This window comes from Grampus griseus (genome assembly GCF_964374135.1).
Source record: "Grampus griseus genome assembly, chromosome: 13".
NCBI lineage: Eukaryota > Metazoa > Chordata > Mammalia > Artiodactyla > Delphinidae > Grampus > Grampus griseus.
The window spans coordinates 36662991-36682700 of NC_139007.1; the positions used below are offsets into that span (position 1 = coordinate 36662991).

The following is a 19710-nucleotide window of genomic DNA, read 5'->3' on the forward strand; positions in this document are numbered from 1 at the left end:
ATCTACTCAGAAAACTTCAGGACCACTCTAAAATTCCGTAATAACCTGTTACTGTTTTTAATCCGTATTTTAATCACCAATATCTATGTCAGTGATGGTGAAGACGCAGCCTCTCCCTATGAGATTTACAGACCACATAAAGGATCCTACCCACTATAAGTACTATACTTAGTCCATAAAATCTGACTCCGTTTTGGCTTTTCTCAGTGCAATAACTAAAGCATATCACTACTGAATCTAGTTCTGTAAAATCACTGCTGAAGTTCTCTTAGGGAATACCTAGGTGGTCAGTACCAATTTACGTAACGTGACACATTTCTTCTCTCCATACAACTAGGCTTCCTGCCACCTTTCTCACATTATTTTATGCAGATATAGAAACTGTCCTATTTGCACACTGTTTAACATTAACAGTTGCCGAAACTGTTCTACTGCTCTGCTGCCTGTACAGAGAAGACTGAGACTCTCTCATGTGAGCAGCAACAATGTTTCCCTTCCTTTTCCTTAACAGGTCTCTGCAAACCTCTCTTCTCTTGGGCTAAAAACTTTACTGGTTAATCCCAATCCTCAACTGCCTTGCTCCATCAATTACTTTCCTTCTTATTTGATAAACACATTCTTCCATAAAATAACCTAAAATTTTATTCTGCCTTAGCCTTCCCATTACTTCGCCAAGTCTTTATTATACTGTGGATGATCCATGGCTTATGACACATTGTCTTTAGCTATCGCTGAGTGACACTTTAGGAAGCAGCTTTACTGAAACTATTATTATATTTTTACTGTAGGTAAGGTATAAAGGATATTGATTGCCCTGTCCCTTCAAAGTGAGGCCATGTGAGAATTTCTTTCCTAGGTGGTGCTCAAGAAAAGTCAGCTTTCCTGATGACCTAGTAAGTTTTCATCATATATAAAATGAAAAACAAAGTTATATCTCATCACATTTCCTTCCCCTTTGCTCTGGCTACAAGGAAGCTTGGGGTCAAATTTATAGGTCAATTTTAATAAATTTGACGATCTCACTTATTCATAGCGTAGTTCATTTCATGCTGGGTTTCCATTTCATATCTTTGGTGGCTCTAATTTTAAATTTCAACCTTTTTCTATTTTGTGACTATACAAAATATATTCTTGTAAATTGCCTCAGATTCTTCATGATATAAGATAAAGTATAAATAAATAAATTATGGCATTTCCAAACCCACTGGGTAATATTTGTGCTTAACAAAGACTCGTGGAATTAAAATTTTACTTTCCTGAAAAAAGGAAGCAGAGGAGTGCGGCTGATTAGATCATCTGGTCTTTATTCCATCAGGCATTTTTCTCATTTTATTTCTATTGTACGTATTATGAATCCATGATCTAAACATAGTCTATTTGCCATTATGTTAATGAAATAAATGAGAAGCAACCTTATTTAAGTCATAAAAACTTTTCATTCTTTGAGTATATTGGGATTTTTGTTTTTTACTTTTCAATTGGACAGTTTGTTTTCCTCTTTGAACACACATTAATCTGATGGCACTATAAAAGATTAAAAAATAACTGTAGAAGTAACTATGAGTAAAGACTGTTAGATAGTAAAAATGGCTACAGAGAGAAGTTATGACACAATTTCTTTGAGTCTGAATCGAAGGCCTGCTAGATGAGAGTCTATGTTTGTGATACTGTGTTTCTAATTCCTATTCTTAACTGCTTTTTCCATGATCGTAGGCAACTAGCTTTCTGGATACCATTCATTCAATGAAAATTTACTCAGTATTGCTATATAGGAAATATATGGTAGTTTTAAAGTACTCTACAGAAACATGGAGTTTCTTAACCCCATGAAAGTGTACAGTAATGAGACGCTACTATTTATTTTGTTGTACAACACTGAGGACCCATCATCTAAAACAAATACAGTCGATTCTCATCTGTGGTACTTATGTTCTATAAAGTTACTGCAAACACTGACTGAATTAACAAATACTGAACCATTGCTCTTAGGGGGACTACAAGGGTTACTGCAAGTCTCTGGTCACATGTCTTCAACTCATCAATACATAACCTTGTTTTATGTATGTTTCTGTATAAAGGTAGCACTTCAGCACTATGCTTGGGAGTCATTTTTAACATCAAAATTACCAACGAAAAGCACAAAAACGTGAAGAACGCGGCACTAAATAGACTGGGAAAAGTCACTTGTTTACAGTATGAGAGCAGAAACAAGAAGGCACAGCATCACTGAAAATGTGCACATGGGCAAAGCAAATTTTTCATCACTCTGCACATGTCCAGGGAAGTACTGTTGAGTACTGACTTTGAGGTTGCAAATAAATTTTAGCAAGCAGGCTAATCTGCAAATACAAAATCTGCAAATAAAGAGCACCAACTAAATGAGTCACATATTTCACAGTACAGTCTCTGATTTGACTGCCACCAAAAGGAAGAGATCTGGAAAACCCTAATAAATGTTATTCAGTTACTATGCAAACTGAAAAGAGTTTGGACTAGAGTGCTTCAAGAAGTTAAGATGTCCGAGACTTTCATAAGTTGGTATTGTTAAAAATGTTACTTCCTACCTGGTATATTCTAAAAGGGATGTAACGAAATCCATTTTCCTCTGCAGGATATTCCATGAGTTTCCGATTGATGGCCCAAAACTGGTCAAATCTGTCTGTAATGATAAATTATTCATTAAAAATGAACAACATTATAATTTAATACCTCATATGAAGAGATTAAAGTTGTTAAGCATCCATTCTAATAGAAGTTTCTGAAAGGGCATTATTTCTATATTATTTTTCTTAAACTTATCTTTCCATAACTAAACATAAAGCAAGATATAAAATTATTTTTTTTCTACATTATTGTTGCTTCCTTTTCCTAGATATCTCCATAGACATTTTTTCTCATAAGAGAAACTCTAAATAGATTATGACTACTGGTGTTATCACAGCAAAAAACATCAGGTATAGATGAATGTCTCGATTCCCTTGGTCCTATTCCTACTGTCTAAACTAAAGGCACAGCTTCAAGTGACCTAAAGTTTAACCACAAATTGTTTAAAGAAACAAAGTAAAAATACCAAACACAGTACACATTAAACAGAAAAAAGATAAAATTATAGGACAGGCTTTGAAAGAAATGTGAAACTGACACTTAAATAACTGTCAGTTGCAGCTTAATCCCAGACTGATTAAACAACTCCTTTTTAAAAATGTAAGGCTTGCTTTAAACAAAAAAAACCCCACTTTACTGATACATAATTCACATACCATAAAATTCACCCTTTTGAAGTGTTAACTGAGTGGTTGTTAGCATATTCAGAGTTGCCAATATATAATTTCAGAACATTTTCATCATCCCCAAAAGAAACCTATACCCATTAATAATTATGCCCTCCCCCCACATCCCCTGGAAATCACTAATCTCTATTTCTATTCCAGAAATTTCATATAAATGGAATCATATAATATGTGGTTTTCTGCATCTGTTCTCCTTTCTTACTATGTTTTCAAGGTTCATTCATGTTGTAGCATGTTATCAGAACTTTATTTTTACTACCAAATAATATGTCATTGTATGGAGATACCACATTTTGTTTACCCATTCAATAGTTTGTAGACATTTGGGCTGTTCCCACTTTTTGGCTATTATGATTAATGCTACCATGAACATTCACGTACAAGTTTCTGTATGGATGCGTATTTTCTATTTTCTTGGGCATATTACCTAAGAATGGAACTGCTGAGTTACACAGTAACTGTTTATCTGCCATATGGTAACTATGTTTTGAAGAACTGCCAAACTGCTTTCCAAAGAGGCTGCACCATTTTACACCCCCGCCAACAATATATGAGGGTTCTGATCTGTCCACATCCTTGCCAACACATTATTGTCCATCTTCTTTATTATAGTCATTCTAGTGGGTATGAAGTGGTATCCCCTTATGGTTTGATTTCCATTTCCCTAAAGACTAATTATGCTGAGTATCTTTTCATTTGTTTCCTAGCCATTTATATATTTTCTTTTGGAGAAATGACTATCAAATCCTTTGTCCTCTTTTTAACTGGGTTGTTTATCTTTTTGTTGTTGAGTATTGTAAGAGTTCTTTATGTATTCTGGATACAAGCTCCTTAATCTGATAAATAATACACAACTATTTTTTTTCCCATTCTGTGTGTTGTTTTTTAACGCCTTTAACTCACCCGGATTTCTACCTTAAAATATTTTTTATACACAGAAATTTATCTCAGAATCAAATCTCTGTAAAGTACATGAATACTCCAGAATCTCAGGTCAGCCTGGTATATTATCTACTACTAGACTCATCTCAACCCAATTTACTGGTAATATATTCATACTGCTTAAGCCATCATAATTATATATAAAAAACAAAGTTTAGCTGTTTCTTCTTAGATGACTGTGACAGGCTCTAGGCCTTCTCTAATCTCATTTTCAACTCCAATCTGGGGAAAGACACATACTACAATAGAACTGGTAGGATAGGGAATTTAGAACCCAGTCAGTCCAGGGCAATTTCACAGATGACAACTAAGGTCCAGCTTGTTATGAGTTTAGTTAAGAACCAAGACAAGACTCTTGGTCTTCTGATTCAAAGTCCACAACCGTTTCAACAGTTGCAACCACAAAACTGCATCTTAATGCTAAGAGTAGCTCCTTTAACCACAATTCTTTCATGTATGAATCAATTATTCAGTCAATGCTTTTTTAAAAGTATCTTTCTGCTTTCAAGTATCAAGCAAGAATGTGATAGCTAAATAAAGTGATTCTTCGTGCACTGCTAAAATTTTACTCACTGCCTCGTCATTAAATCTCTAACACCTACCACAGTGCATGCACAACATATGCTCTTGAATCAATGAATAACAGAATACTACATACATAAATTTTCATTAAAATTTTTGGATTCTTATCCTAGGTCTGTAACTTAATAGCTAGACTAGAAATAACAAATCAACTGAAAATTCTGCCCTAATTCACTTACAGATGAAATAAAAGGAGTTAAATAGTTCTAATACCTCTTCTAAAAATAAAATTTTGTAATTATTTAAGACACCTTCTTTATCAAAATATAACTTATTAAAAACCACAAGCAAACCTCTATTAAATGAAAAATTTATACTGTTTCTAACAGAGGGGAAAAAATGGGCTAAAGCAGTGGTCCTTAACCAGGGAAGATTTTGCTCCACTGTGGGTCTGGGGACATTTTTGGATGTCACCAATATGTGTGTGTTACTAGCATCTAGTGGGTAAAAGACAGGGATGCTGCTAAACATACCACAATGCATAGGACAGCTCTCCACAACCAAGAATTATCTGACTCAAAATGTCAATAGGGCTAAAGGAAGGAAAGCAAACACAAACAAACAAAAAGTACAGAAAGGTAATTAGTGAAAAGCTTTCACGTACCTATACTGCAAAAAAGTAAACTGGAAAAAGAAACATTACTGTGCACATTATCAATTTGCTGACACTCAACCCCAAATTCACCCGTCAATATATACACAGGCATAACGGACACAATTTCTTTAAGCATCTCTAGCGTGACAATCACATTAAGCTTTCTCAGTAGAGAGTACTGAAAGGACACTGCAGGAGAAAGGGGCTCCTGCCTACACACACACACACTGAAGGCTCCTTGCCCAAATTAGCACCCTGCTTTCCTCTGCAGGCCCATATGGGTGGCTGGCCTACAGTTTCCCACAGAGACGCCAGTCCCTCTGCATGCTTGTGCCACTTGTTGCTGGTGGCCGGCACTCCAGATTTTCCTGACTTCCCAGCCACTGCAGACCTGCTCCAATCTGGGCAAAATAGTGAACACTTCTCTACTAACCCAATGGGCTGGAATATACATTCTCCAATGAGTTCTAAACCCAGCCCTGGGAAGGGGCTCCTTTTAAGTGTGACCTTCCTCTTTAGCCCCAGGGTACCAGATATGATTTTCTTATATCTTCAGTTACTCTTTTACCGGAGTTTAATCATTCAGTATATCATACTTAACCTATTTATCCCTCTGTGTGGTTTCTATCTCCTAACTGGATCTAGTCTGATACAACTATGTTTTAAAGGAATAAAGACATAATAAAAATCTGTATTAATTAAGATTAGCTTTATCTTCTTATAAAAATGTTATGTTCTTATATAAAATAGGCATTTCCTCAACAATACCAAAAACATTCCAACCAAGAATAATCTAACTTTTATAAGTCAAAGTTATTAATTAGAAAGACACAAATAAAAGAAATTAAAAGAAAATCAGTGCTGAGTTTCAGTTTATAACCAAATGTCTTTCACACTGGGTTTTGTAACATCAGGAACTCTTTTATCCCTTAGTCAATAATTAAATAAAATTGGAGTAAGGATGTATTGCTAACTTCCTACATAGTAATGAATCAAGTATATATTAACCTGTCACCAAACAATTAGTTATTATAATTAAGTTGTAAATTTAGTTATTTGTGTCATTGGCCACGAAAACAGTACCTACAAGTAAAAGAAGCTCAATGGTCTTTAGCTGCTCATTTTTTAAACTGTAAAGTTTAAACTGTAAAGTTAGGTAAATGTATCTATTTCAACAGCTTTCATGTTAATTTAGTTCTAATTCTAAAACAAAACAAACTACTAAGTAGAAGAAAAAATTAAAACTAGCAGTCACTTAGCTTATACAAAGAATGGGAGAAAAGAAGGTAACTTAACGTACTTCTTGCCAGAGCTATTAAGAATATGATTGATAAGCTGGTTTCTGTTTTCTATAGCTGTGCTATAGAAAGTCAATCTATTTTTTTTAAAGATATTAAAAACAGAATTCCTCAAAATCCTGGTGGCCACCAATTTTTTTTTTCTCACTCTCTGCTGAATTAAGCTTTTATATTGGTCTTGGAAATTTTTTAAAAATCCAGAAAAAAAAATTTTTTAAACCAAAGATCTTCTTAAGAAGCATGAAAAATAAATTGATTACATTTGTATTCTTTGTTCCTCACATGGAAAAAGCTGCAGAAAAAAGTGGCGATCTTAAAGGATGTTTCTGCTCTTCCACTTAAGCTTTATTAAGAACTCAAGGCAAAATAATTTTTAATATTCAAATGCCACAAACAATGTATTCGTTTACAGGATCCCACAGGAAACGTGGAGGACATCTAAGGGACTGCGACCCAGCCTCAATTCAGTAATGTGGTATTGCTGGCTGGGATATAACCATAGGAAAGGGGTGAAATGGCTTCCACATGCACACCATCCACTTCCTGCTCTTTAAGTCTGTGATGTCAAAAAGAACAGATTTACAGCACCCTAAATAAGTGTCAGATCATCATGGCCCATAAAACACAGGCTTTAAGTTTTTCTTTAAAGAGAAAAGCAAATGGTTGAAAATCACTACTGAAGGGAACACACTCCTCACAGAATTCTGCATTTATCAACAGTATTATTCAAATCAGTACTACAGGTGGTCATGTAATATACATGGTGTTTTGACCAGAGGCTTTCAAAATTTATAGCAGAAAACATATCCAAGTACAGACCTATTCGAATTAATTTCTTAACATGTAATATAGTAAACATCTTTGTGAAGCAAAGTAGGAGGGGAAAAAAAACAGTAATTACTGGTAGGTACCAAACACAGGTGTGTTAAATATGTGACCTGTATCTTCAAACTCATTTGTCCTCTGAGTCATATGTTAACAGGACAGTTAGGGCTGACCCAGGGAAGGGAACATTCTCTGTACGGCAGCAAGTCCACTGGTGCTTGGATGCTTCTTAACAGAACTGCACCCACACATTTCCATGAGAACTTCTGTTTGAGGTTTAAAGTTACTGTGATGTATCTTCAAAGAAGTCTTGAAAATGCTTCAAGGACCCCTGAAAATTTGTCATGAAAACAAAAGTAGGCAGGACCAGCAGGCTGGCCTCTGTATTAAGGCTGAGAGGAGAACCAAACCAGGAGAAGGTCAATCCTTAATCCTGTTCGTAAACACTCATCTTGGCAATAGGATTGTACCCTGGGGAATTTGTTGTTAGAGTGAATCAAAAGAGCAATAAAACCTGGATCTGAGGAAATCTTTGACCTGGAGCATCACTGTCTCAGAATAAACTGAGAGAAGACATTTATAGTAGTCTCCCCTTATCCATGGGGGATACGTTCCAAGACCTCCAGTGGATGCCTGAAACAGCGGATAGTACCGAATCCTACACATACTGTGTTTTTCTTATACCTACATACCTGTAATAAAGTTTAATTTATAAATTAGGCACAGTAAGAGACTATCCCGATTGCCAGCATCACTAACATTTTGTGGCCATTATTAAGTAAAATAAGGGTTACTTGAACACAAGCCCAGCAATACCACAACAGTTGATGTGATAACTGAGACGGCTACTACGTGACTAACAGGAGGGTAGCACATACAGTGTGGATATACCAGAATCATCCCCTATACTTCACATGCTGAGGTGAGACGGAACAAGGTTTCATCATGCTACTCAGAACAGTGCACGATTTAAAACTTGTGAATTACTGATTTCTGGAATTTTTCATTTAATATCTTCAGACCACGTATGCCCACAGGAAACTGAAACTGTGGAAAACAAAACCATGAATAAGGAGAACTACCATAGTCCTCTGCCCTAAAAAAGAAGTGCTGTCTATTAAAATAAAGTCAATTACTGGGATTCACTCTTGGAAAACATTAAAGATGCTGTAACACACCGTCTAGAAAACTGGCCTCAAGGAGAGGAATCAATATATATTTTTACAGTGCAATTCTCTCTGTATTCACTGCTACAACTTTCATCTAAACCACCATCAACTCTCATCTGAACCATTGCGACAGCCTCCTAATTGGGCTCTGCCCTTCCACTTGTATCCATAATACACAGCATCCAGAATGCTCTTTTAAAACATAAATTGAATCATACCATGAATGAATAAATTTCTAAACATTTTTCTAATGGGCCATAAGGAATAATGCTTTATAATGTACTTTAACAATACGATTATTTGAAGTTAAGTACTAGAATCATTATTAAAAGAAAAAATCCAATGCATCTCCTTACTGGCTACAAATGGGGCAGACTGCTCCCCACTCAAACTCTGCATGCAAGCAACCATAATGTTGGTAATGAAATACCTCCTTCCCGGGAAGCTGGTTCCTTTCAGCCCCCTCCCACTCCCTTGGAATGCAATGGTTCCTGCATCCCTCTGAGATCTCGCTGCTACCAATCTGCTTACTTACTAAAGCTCCAAATCACACTATTTTTCTTTTCTGTCCCTAGAAAACACCAAGCTTATCCCCATATCACAGTTAGAGGCTTGGAATCCCCCACTTTTCCAATCGTCACATAGCTGCTTTTTTGTCATCATCCAAGTCTCAACAGAAGTGTCACCTCCTCAGGGGAGAATTTCCTCATAATTCTAGCTAAAGTATTATTCTGTTTTCTTCTAAACACTTAACCGTTCTTTGAAATTACCCTATTTACATGTTTAATTAGTTACTCTCTCTCCCCCAATTAAAATGCATTCCAAGAGTCAATAAAATAAAGTAGTTGACTTTATTTTAATAGACAGAATTCAATTACTGTATTTCAACCAATTAAGAAACATTTACTTCAAATTTATTTTCAAATTGGGCCAGTAACAACATAAAAGGGATTCAAAATTCAAAAAAAATCATAATGTTAAAAACCCGCAACTTATTCTATGTGCTCATGTTAAAAATTTAAAAAAAGGAAGAAATGACCCTCAATTATATTCAAGTCTTCACTGGCTCTACAAGACAATTTTTAAAGTAGCTTGTTTGCTAAAAAGAGATTTAAAGAGCTATAGCCAGTGGCAGGCCAGCGCTAATTAACTAAATGTATTCCTGCGTAAATCACCTATAGATTTTTAACCAGATTACCTGACTTGTTACCTTTCAAAACTACTGTAAATTGAGAAAATATTCTTCCTCTCAGGTTAAGTTACAGTTTATCACTTTCCTAAATTCAGAGGGCCAGAAACAAACTTAACATGTAATCAAGCCCAGTTTTACTTCACTCAGAGCACTCCAAAGTCATAAGACAAAAACAAAAATCTATTTTAACTTTTGAAAGACCAATGGAGAAAAAGATACTCCATTATATTCACTATTATCTTTGCAATGTTTGTTATGCAGGATACTCTATCTTTATTCTAATACAAATTCCTCATGCTTCTGATGAGAAACTGTAAATGAAAAAATTTTATTAATAATTCTTCATAGACAAATGACAAAAGCTTAAAAAGCTGGGTGGGGCACCAGCGGTCACTGGAGATGCAATATATCATGCAACATTTCTCAGCTTTAGCTGCCTACCTGGACCACCTGAGAAACTTTTAAAAAAAATACTAATGTCAAGGACCCACTCCAGACCAGTTATTTCAGATTCCCTGGAACTGTATTTTTTGGAAACGCCCAGATGATTCCAATATGTAGCCAGAGTTAACAGCCTCCAGATGGAAAATACACTGGCTTTAGAATCAGAGATCTAAGATCAAATCCTGGTCCCATCTCTTACTAGCCCTGTAAGCTCTTTTCCTCATTTTTAAAGTTGATAATGTTTATCTAATTCTTAGGAAGAATCACTAAGAAGGCATATCCAGGACTGGGACATCACAGGAATTTAGTAAATGTAATATGATTATAGGTAAATTCTGTTCTATTTCAAATCCATCTCATCTGTCCAAGGTGGCTACATGAAAAATGCCTCTTTAAAAGAAGTCCCCCATTTGCAAATAGTTCATATTATGAATCTCCAGTTTAATTCAGGCAAGGAAGAGAAAAGTAAAAGTAAAACAACTGATAGAAGTAACAGTATACTCAATTAAGTTTTTACTTTGTAGGATCTGCATAGAGTTAAATCTATTAAAGTGTTTATTTACTCCTATTATGTACCTAATTGAGTACTGGGAGCTGTAGAGAATTAAAAACCAAAATATAAAACAAGTACACGGACTCTCCTTTACTTAATATGTAGCTGGGGAAGCCAAACTGACATACATAAAGTTACCACAATTTCTCATGGGTCCGATTGGTCCTTTATTGTGCATTAGTAGTGCCTGATGGTTCAAGTCCTCCCCGCCCTTCTCTTCTAATGCAGGTGACCAAGTGACAGATGCTTAAGTAAAAAGCATGTTAAAAGTTAGGCTGGGGACTTCCCTGGTGGCGCAGGGGTTAAGAATCTGCCTGCCAATGCAGGGGGACACGGGTTTGATCTCTGGTCCAGGAAGATCCCACATGCCATGGAACAACCAAGCCCATGCGCCACAACTACTGAGCCTGCGCTCTAGAGCCCACGCGCCGCAACTACTGAAGCCCGCATGATCTAGGGCCCGTGCTCCACAACAAGATAGGCCATCACAATGAGAAGCCCGCACACCGCAACCTGTTCGCCACAACCAGAGAAAGCCCGCGCACAGCAACAAAGACCCAACACAGCCAAAAATAAAAATTTTTTAAAAAGTTAGGCTGGTAAAAAAGTGGTATTAAAATAACTCAAGTGATGCTAGAGTGAAAAGTCATGGGTTCTGATTATAGTAGAAACTCAGAGATCATTTTTATTAATAACATACCTGAACAGAATTTAACTGTTTTTTTAAAACCCTAAATGAATTTTATGTTGTTTGATTTTCAAAGCAACTTTTGAGGGAAGCTGCGGTTCAAAGCAGGTAAATGATTTGCTTGAGGTCACCAGGTCAGTAGATTCTCAGGGATGCTACCATATCACAGAAAACTTTCAGTTACATTTCTATAAATTAAAACGCTGCTTGCTTGTTAAAACTCCAAGTTGAGTCAATTCAATGACGTATGATTAACAGGAATCTGAGAAACTGTTCATGAACAGAATGTTCACATTATCAAAAATTCCAGTCCTATACTTCAAAATTCATGGTAGTGTCAGGTATAATAGTTTACCAAATCTTGTCTCCTTTGGCAGTTACAGATCTCAAACTGAACAGTTAGCAGTAGCTGCTGCAGAAATACTTAATAAACATTTAAGTAAATAAAAATTTACTTCAACATGCACATTAAGGCATTATTTTTCAATGAGAACAAGGAAAAATGCAACTGATAATTGAAAACATCATTCAACTAGGAACAACTACCTCTTAAAAGCAGACATGGACAATGATGAGGAAAACGGGAAAATTCAACCATAGTTTAGCTTTTAGCTACTAGGATTATTCAGGTGGCAATTACTACACAATTTATTTATTATAACAACTCATTCACTATCAAAACAAAGTTGACTTGTAAAATTATACACATACCCCCCAAAATAGGGCCCATCCAACATTTTATAAACTATATTACTTCCTATAGTGAGTTTATTTTAGAATAAATACTATTATTTTAAATGTATTCAGTAGGTTTTAGTAATAAGTGATATAATGTATCCTAAAAGTTAATCAGGATTTCTAAGAATTCCAGTAGAAATAAGAATAAAGTTATTAAAAATTGAAATTATTCTACCAGTGCTTCTCAACTTATTCATTTACACTCAAATATCTGAATCCCACAGAATATTATTCTGAGTGTAATAACACCTTAAAATAAATGATGATAAAAATATTGGGGGGAAACTTTTTTTTGAATTTTATATTATTTATTTTGTACAGCAGGTTGTTATTAGTTATCTATTTTATACATATTAGTGTATATATGTCAATCCCAATCTCCCAATTCATCCCATCACCACCACCACCCTCCCCTGCCACTTTTGGGGGGAAACTTCTGTATGTAAACCCTTTCTCCTTCACTCAATGAGCCTATGCAGTTGCTCTCTTCTATTCCTCCTTCCCAGATATTAGATGTCCACTAATTGCCTTTTTTCCTCTGCTCCTCCTTCCTTATATTCTGAGTGGACAAATAGCAATACATTTTTTTTCTTGCAAAAATGTTTTTATAGGGTTTTAAAAACCCACATAAAAATAATTTCACCTTAAAATAAGTGAAAAGTTAAGTGCAGGTTAATATACTTGTAGGAAAAAAAAATCTGAGTTTATTAACAAAAACAAGAAGCTACTTTAAGAAAAAGAGGCATATATCTTGAAGTGTACTTCTGAGTGTGGTTTATGGTAATGTGAAATAAAGCGAAATCTGAATCTGGCTAAATCTTTTATGCAAATAAACTCCAATTAAAAATACCATTTGGGATATTTTATTGATATTCCTCTACAGAGAAAGATAGAAATAAGCTAGATGTAGAAAAGCCCAGGAACCAGAGATAGTCTGGATCCTAAAGGGACCCTGTGGGAAGAAATGCTTCTTAAGTAGAAAGCCACTTTGAAGATAATGATCAGGACTTGACTGAACACCCTGTATCTTAGATACACAAATTTGTTTATTTTGCACTCATTTTTTATGGGTTGCTTCTTTTCTAGTTTTCCAGCATTTGGGTTAAAATCGTGCAACTCTCTAAATACTAATTAAAACACTGGAATAGTTTAATATTTAAATGTAATTTTCACATAAAAGGATTTCTGAATCTTTTAGTTTCTAAAGCAATAAAAGAGACATGCAACGAATAATAACAAATTAGCCCTGCTATAGAACGGCAGTTACTTCTTTGGTTCAGAAAAAACATCATTAATATGGAGAACTGTGACATCAAGAACTTCTTATCACAGCCACTAGTCAGGACTGGTCTGCACAGGCAGAGATGGAGTAAATAGAATGTCACAGGGATAGGACTGGGAGAGTGGAGGGGGAGGAAATTCTAGAATTCTCAATAAAGTAATTTCTAGGTCTTTGTTAAAAAGTACATGAAATAGGTACCTGGGAATAGGTAACACACTGGCCCGCATTAATTAGACTGTTGAGCTAAAATGTTTATCTGGTCATCCAGACCCTAGAAAGATAATGAAAGAATTGGTCAGAGAGTAGGTAAAAGTTTAAATGAGAGGTAAGAGAGGGAAAGAAGTGTTAGCAACATACTCAGAACTAGATCAAGTGCCACACAGAAAGCTGGAGAGGGAGAGGAAAGGCAGCAAAAGAAGGAAAAGGAAAAATATGGAAGACACATGTTACTTCAAAAAATGTAAACAGGGACTTCCCTGGTGGTGCAGTGGTTAAGAATCCGCCTGCCAATGCAGGGACATGGGCTCGATCCCTGGTCCGGGAAGATCCCACATGCCGCAGAGCAACTAAGCCCGTGTGCCACAACTACTGAGCCCATGCTCTAGAGCCGACGAGCCAGAACTACTGAGCCCATGTGCTGCAACTACTGAAGCCCGTGCACCTAGAGCCCGTGCTCTTCTACAAGAGAAGCCACCACAATGAGAAGCCCGCGCACTGCAATGAAGAGTAGCCCCCGTTCACCACAACTAGAGAAACCCCGCGCGCAGCAACGAAGACCCAACGCAGCCAAAAATAAATAAATAAATGAATTTTTAAAAAATGTAAACAGTCTTACTGAAATGACAGCATACTATTGATTCATTTGTCATTTAACAGTAACCTCAACAAAAATAAAATAATCCTCATCATCCAGAAACAATTATAGCTAAGTTTACAATAAGAAGTTCACATGGTTATGGTTACATACAAGAAGAGTTAACTGATTAAAATAACTTTTTAATTTGTTTACATGTCAAAGTCCTTTTGTTTAAAGGATATAGTTCCAAATACAGCCTAAATGAGTCACTGTAACAACTGAACATAGTAGTTCTCAAAGGCTGAGTTGGTGGAACAGATGAGAAACTTCATAAATAAATTGGCCCAGGCTTTAGACTTTCAAACACATCTCACAAGGCTGTTGAGATGACAGTGATAATTCATGTAAAGTACCCAGGACAGAACTTGGGGATTCAATAAATGATCACTGCTACTTTAATGGAGAAGCAGTTTTATGCAGTAATTCTACATCACGGACTCCGGAGCGCGGCCGGCTGCGGCGCTTGCACACTTGGAGCACGCCTGGCTGTCAGTAACGCCAGGAAGTTAGCTGTCGGGATCTAGAAAATTGTTTTCCGTCCCTTTTCCCCAGTTTTTAGTGTCAGGAAACAGCAACGTGTGACTGCCTCACAGCTAGCCGCAAAGCGCAAAAGCCGCCCAAGGATGACAAGAAGAAGAAAGATGCCGGAAAGTCGGCCAAGAAAAAGACCCAGTGAACAAATCTGGGGGCAAGGCCAAAAAGAAGAAGTGGTCCAAAGGCAAAGCTCGGGACAAGCTCAATAACCTAGTCTTGTTTGACAAAGCAACGTATGACAAACTCTGTAAAGAAGTTCCAAACTATAAGCTTATAACTCCAGCTGTCGTCTCTGAGAGACTGAAGATTTGTGGCTCCCTGGCCAGGGCAGCCCTGCAGGAGCTGCTTAGTAAAGGACTTATTAAACTGGTTTCAAAGCACAGAGCTCAAGTAATTTACACCAGAAATACCAAGGGTGGAGATGCTCCAGCTGCTGGTGAAGATGCATTAACAGGTCCCACCAGCTGTATATTTTGAAAAATAAAACTTTATTAAATAAAAAAAAAAATTCTACATCACCTCTCTCAGAGCAGTGGTACTCAAATGGGGTGATTCTGCCGCTTAGGGGATATCTGGCAATGTCTGGAGACATTTTTTAATGTGATGATTGAGAACGGGGAGTAGTGTGCTCCTGGCATCTAGTGAGTGGGCAGAGGCCAGGAATGCTGCCAAACATCCTATAGTGCACAGGACAGCCCCTCCCTGCCGCCACCCCAACATCAAAGAATTATCCAGTCCAAAATATCTAATGGTGCCAACAATGAGAAATCCTGCTCAAGAGTAGTGGCTCTCAAACTTTAGTGCATCACAATCACCTGGAGGGGTGCTGGACCACAAGTTACTGGGATCTGCCCCAGAGTTTCTGACTCAGTTGGTTTAGGATACATTTCTAATCAGTTCCTAGCTAAAACTGATACTTCTGTCCCATTGTCTACACTTTGAGAAACACTGCTCTAGGGAAAAGTGATCAGGAGCTAATTGACAAAACAAAAAAAATATTACGAAAAGTAAGTACACTTGGGGTTTTCCATTCTCTTGAGGAGAATTACGATATTAAGTTTCAAAACAAAAGATTCATTTAAAAACAAAATAAGTTAAAATATATATGCACATATACCTTAACATAGGTCCTGGCAATTTTTTTCAGTCTGACATCAAAAGCAAAGCCAACAAAAGCAAAAATAAACAAGTGGAACTACATCAAGCTAAAAAGCTTCTGCTCAGCGAAAGAAATCATCAACAAAATGAAAAGACAACTTACTGAATGGGAAAAAATATTTGCAAATCTTGTATCTGATAAGAGGTTAATATCCAAAATATATAAAAAAAACTCATACAACTCAATAGCAAAAAACCCCTAAACAATCCAATTTAAAAATGGGCAGAAGATCTGAATGGACATTTTCAAAGAAGACATATAGATGGCTAACAGGTAGATGAAAAGTGCTCAACATCACTAATAATAAGAAAATCAAAACCACAATAAGATATCACCTCACGGGCTTCCCTGGTGGCACAGTGATTAAGAATCTGCCTGCCAATGCAGGGGACATGCGTTCGAGCCCTGGTCCAGGAAGATCCCACATGCCAGCGGAGCAACTAAGCCTGTGCACCACAACTACTGAGCCTGCGCTCTAAAGCCCACGAGCCACAACTACTGAGCCTGCATGCCACAACTACTGAAGCCCGTGAGCCTAGAGCCCGTGCTCCGCAACAAGAGAAGCCACCGCAATGAGAAGCCCGCGCACCTCAACGAAGAGTAGCCCCCGCTCGCCACAACTAGAGAAAGTCCGCACACAGCAACGAAGATACAACACAGCCAAAAAAAAAAAGATATCACCTCACACCTGTCAGAATGGCTACTGTCAAAAAGAAAAGAGATAACAAGTGTTGGCAAGGACGGGGAGAAAAGGAAACCCTGTGCACTGCTGGTGGGAATGTAAACTGGCGCAGCCAGTATTTTAGTTATTTTTAGTTATTTTATAACTGGTAAGGTACAGCATGGTGACTACAGTTCATAATACTGTATGGCATATTTGAAAGTTGCTAAGAGAGTAGATCTTAAAAGTTCTCATCACAAAAAAAAGTTTTTTACAACTATGTAAAATGACATGTTAACTAGACTTACTGTGGTAGTGAGCACTTTGCTATATATACAAATATCGAATCATTATACTGTACACCTGAAAATAATATAACGCTACATGTCAATTATATCTAAATTTAAAAAATTAAAAACTAAAATAAAAATATAAAAACAAAGTTAAGTTAAATTATATATGCATATATACCTGTGTATATATATATGTGTTTTGTGTTTGTGTGTATACCGTGTTTTGTTTTTTTTTAAGAAGAAAGAGGAATCATACTGTAAATTCAAATAATAAGAATAGGTCATGAGTCCAAGAGTGAAAATCAATATCCGGATATTGATATTGGATCAATATCTGACAGATGTTCATCTGCATTTCCTTTATATAGGGTACCAACATTCATAAGAAAAAGCTTCTTGAACCTTCCCAAACTTACCTTACAAAAAAGTAACAGTACATCACAAGGCATACATTTTTTTAAAGTTTTTTAACTGGACCAGATAAATAAAAGATATGATAAGGTAGTCTTCTTACTGTAGCTAATTTGGAATTTTACTTAAAATGACATTACAAACTAAACCTTTGTATTCCTGCAACACTAAGAGTTCACTAAAAATATTTTCAAGTACTGATCAGAGTTTAGACTGAACTATAAATCTAGTCTCATAGATTTGTACATTTATCAACTGAATCTCATACACAAAAATGTATTCTCTCTACCACTGATTAACTCTGGAACATATGACCATTCACTGTAATTAATGAACTCTTCAATAAACTTATGTTAGTATAATTTGTAGTGTATTATGAAATAACTCTAAATGTTTTCACCAAGTTTTATTATCCATGACGTTCACTGCCAAGTATACCCAAAGCACTGTAAGAAGCTATGATCCAAGTTATCACCAAATTTATTTATTCATTCAAATCATGTAATTCCCAAGAGCAATCTTTCTCCAGAAGCCAAGCAAAGTATCTTTATGATTTTATATTAAAACACAAATGCATAAACTTTTTAGATTTTCATCATTATTTCTAATTACAGAAAGTTAGAATACCAAGAGATTGATTTAAAACATGTAGCATAATAGAGTAAAATGCTTGTTTGTTCAACAGTAAAACTTGAATGCTCAAGCAGGTTACAAATTTTCTCTAAGCAAATTTCTCACAAAGTTGTAGATTCTTGAAGCCACACACACAGCTTCAGACTGAACTTATTTATCTTACTATACTGCAGACAAAACAATAAAGGAAACGACTATCTCAGCTGTATGCAGAAAAAAAGCAAAACACAGTTAGTGGATATAAAGAACTCTCAAACATTAGGAATGTATGGGATTGCTCCATATTCATTGCCTTGTATCACTGGGACATCAACTGTCATATCCTTTAAGATAAAATAATAAACAGGGCACTTATTGTTAAAGTAAATGACTATGAAATTAGAAGTTGCAGCATTCGATTCAAATCTGTTAAGCTTTCTTCATCTACTGACACACACTCACAATACTTAATTCTATCAACATCTAACTCAATGCATCTGCACGTGAATGTCTCAGAGACATTTCAAACTTTTCTTTTTAAATTTATTTTATTTATTTATTTTTGGCTGCGTTGGGACTTCGTTGCTGTACACGGGCTTTCTCTAGTTGTGGTGAGCGGGGTCTACTCTTCGTTGCGGTATGTGGGCTTTTCATTGTGGTGGCTTCTCCTGTTGTGCAGCACAGGCTCTAGGCATGCGGGCTCAGCAGTTATGGTTCACGGGCTCTAGTGCATGCTCAGTAGTTGTGGTGCACAGGCTTAGCTGCTCCGCGGCATGTGGAATCTTCCCGGACCAGGGCTCGAACCTGTGTCCCCTGCGCTGGCAGGTGGATTCTTAACCACTGCACCACCAGGGAAGCCCACATTTCAAACTTTTGCCTTCAAGGCTGACCTTCTCAATTTGGCTTTGTTCCCCATCCCAAACCTATTTTTTATCTAGTTATTTCATATCATGGTATAAAGCGCTACTATCCATCTAGCTGCCCAAGTCAGAACTCAGGAATGATTCTTTCCTTTCTTTCAACCTAAACGTGAAACCATACACAAACCCCTGTGTCCCTGTCCTTTGAAGTAAAAGGCTTTTGCTTTAGTCTCCCAGGCCTCCCTTGTGTCTCAAAAGGCTGACTCAAGAGTTAATGATTAGGAAATGTGAAGATGTAGAAATAAAGAATAGCTGTTGGGCTGGGAAACTGGTAACAATTTAGACTAAAAATCCACCACACAGCACAGTCACCCAACTCCCAGGTCCCTGAAAGATACAGATAAAGGCCTGACACACATTCCTGAGTTGTCTTTTTTTTTTTTTTTTTTTGCGGTATGCGGGCCTCTCACTGTTGTGGCCTCTCCCGTTGCGGAGCACAGGCTCCGGATGCACAGGCTCAGCGGCCATGGCTCACGGGCCCAGCCGCTCCGCAGCATGTGGGATCTTCCCAGACCGGGGCACGAACCCGTGTCCCCTGCATCGGCAGGTGGACTCTCAACCACTGCACCACCCGGGAAGCCCTCCTGAGTTGTTTTTAAAGGAAGCAGGCCCCCACCAGATGGAAACTGCTGACCACAAGAACACAGATCCTAGTCTGGTTGAAAC

The 19710-nt window shown here is 36.9% G+C and overlaps 1 protein-coding gene and 1 pseudogene across 5 annotated transcripts in view; one reads left to right on the forward strand and one right to left on the reverse strand.

Moving 5' to 3' along the window:
• The window catches only part of ATG5 (autophagy related 5), a 119510-nt gene that overhangs the window by 48729 nt on the left and 51071 nt on the right, over positions 1-19710 (reverse strand). For all 4 annotated transcript variants that reach the window (XM_082668885.1, XM_082668886.1, XM_082668887.1 and 1 more), the window contains one exon: positions 2565-2659. In XM_082668885.1, coding sequence (XP_082525011.1) covers positions 2565-2659 — 95 coding nt within the window. The remainder of the gene's footprint in view (positions 1-2564; positions 2660-19710) is intronic.
• Positions 14853-15496, forward strand: LOC309831815 (small ribosomal subunit protein eS25-like; annotated as a pseudogene). Its single transcript has 2 exons — positions 14853-14942; positions 15014-15496. The product of its transcript is annotated as a small ribosomal subunit protein eS25-like (transcript).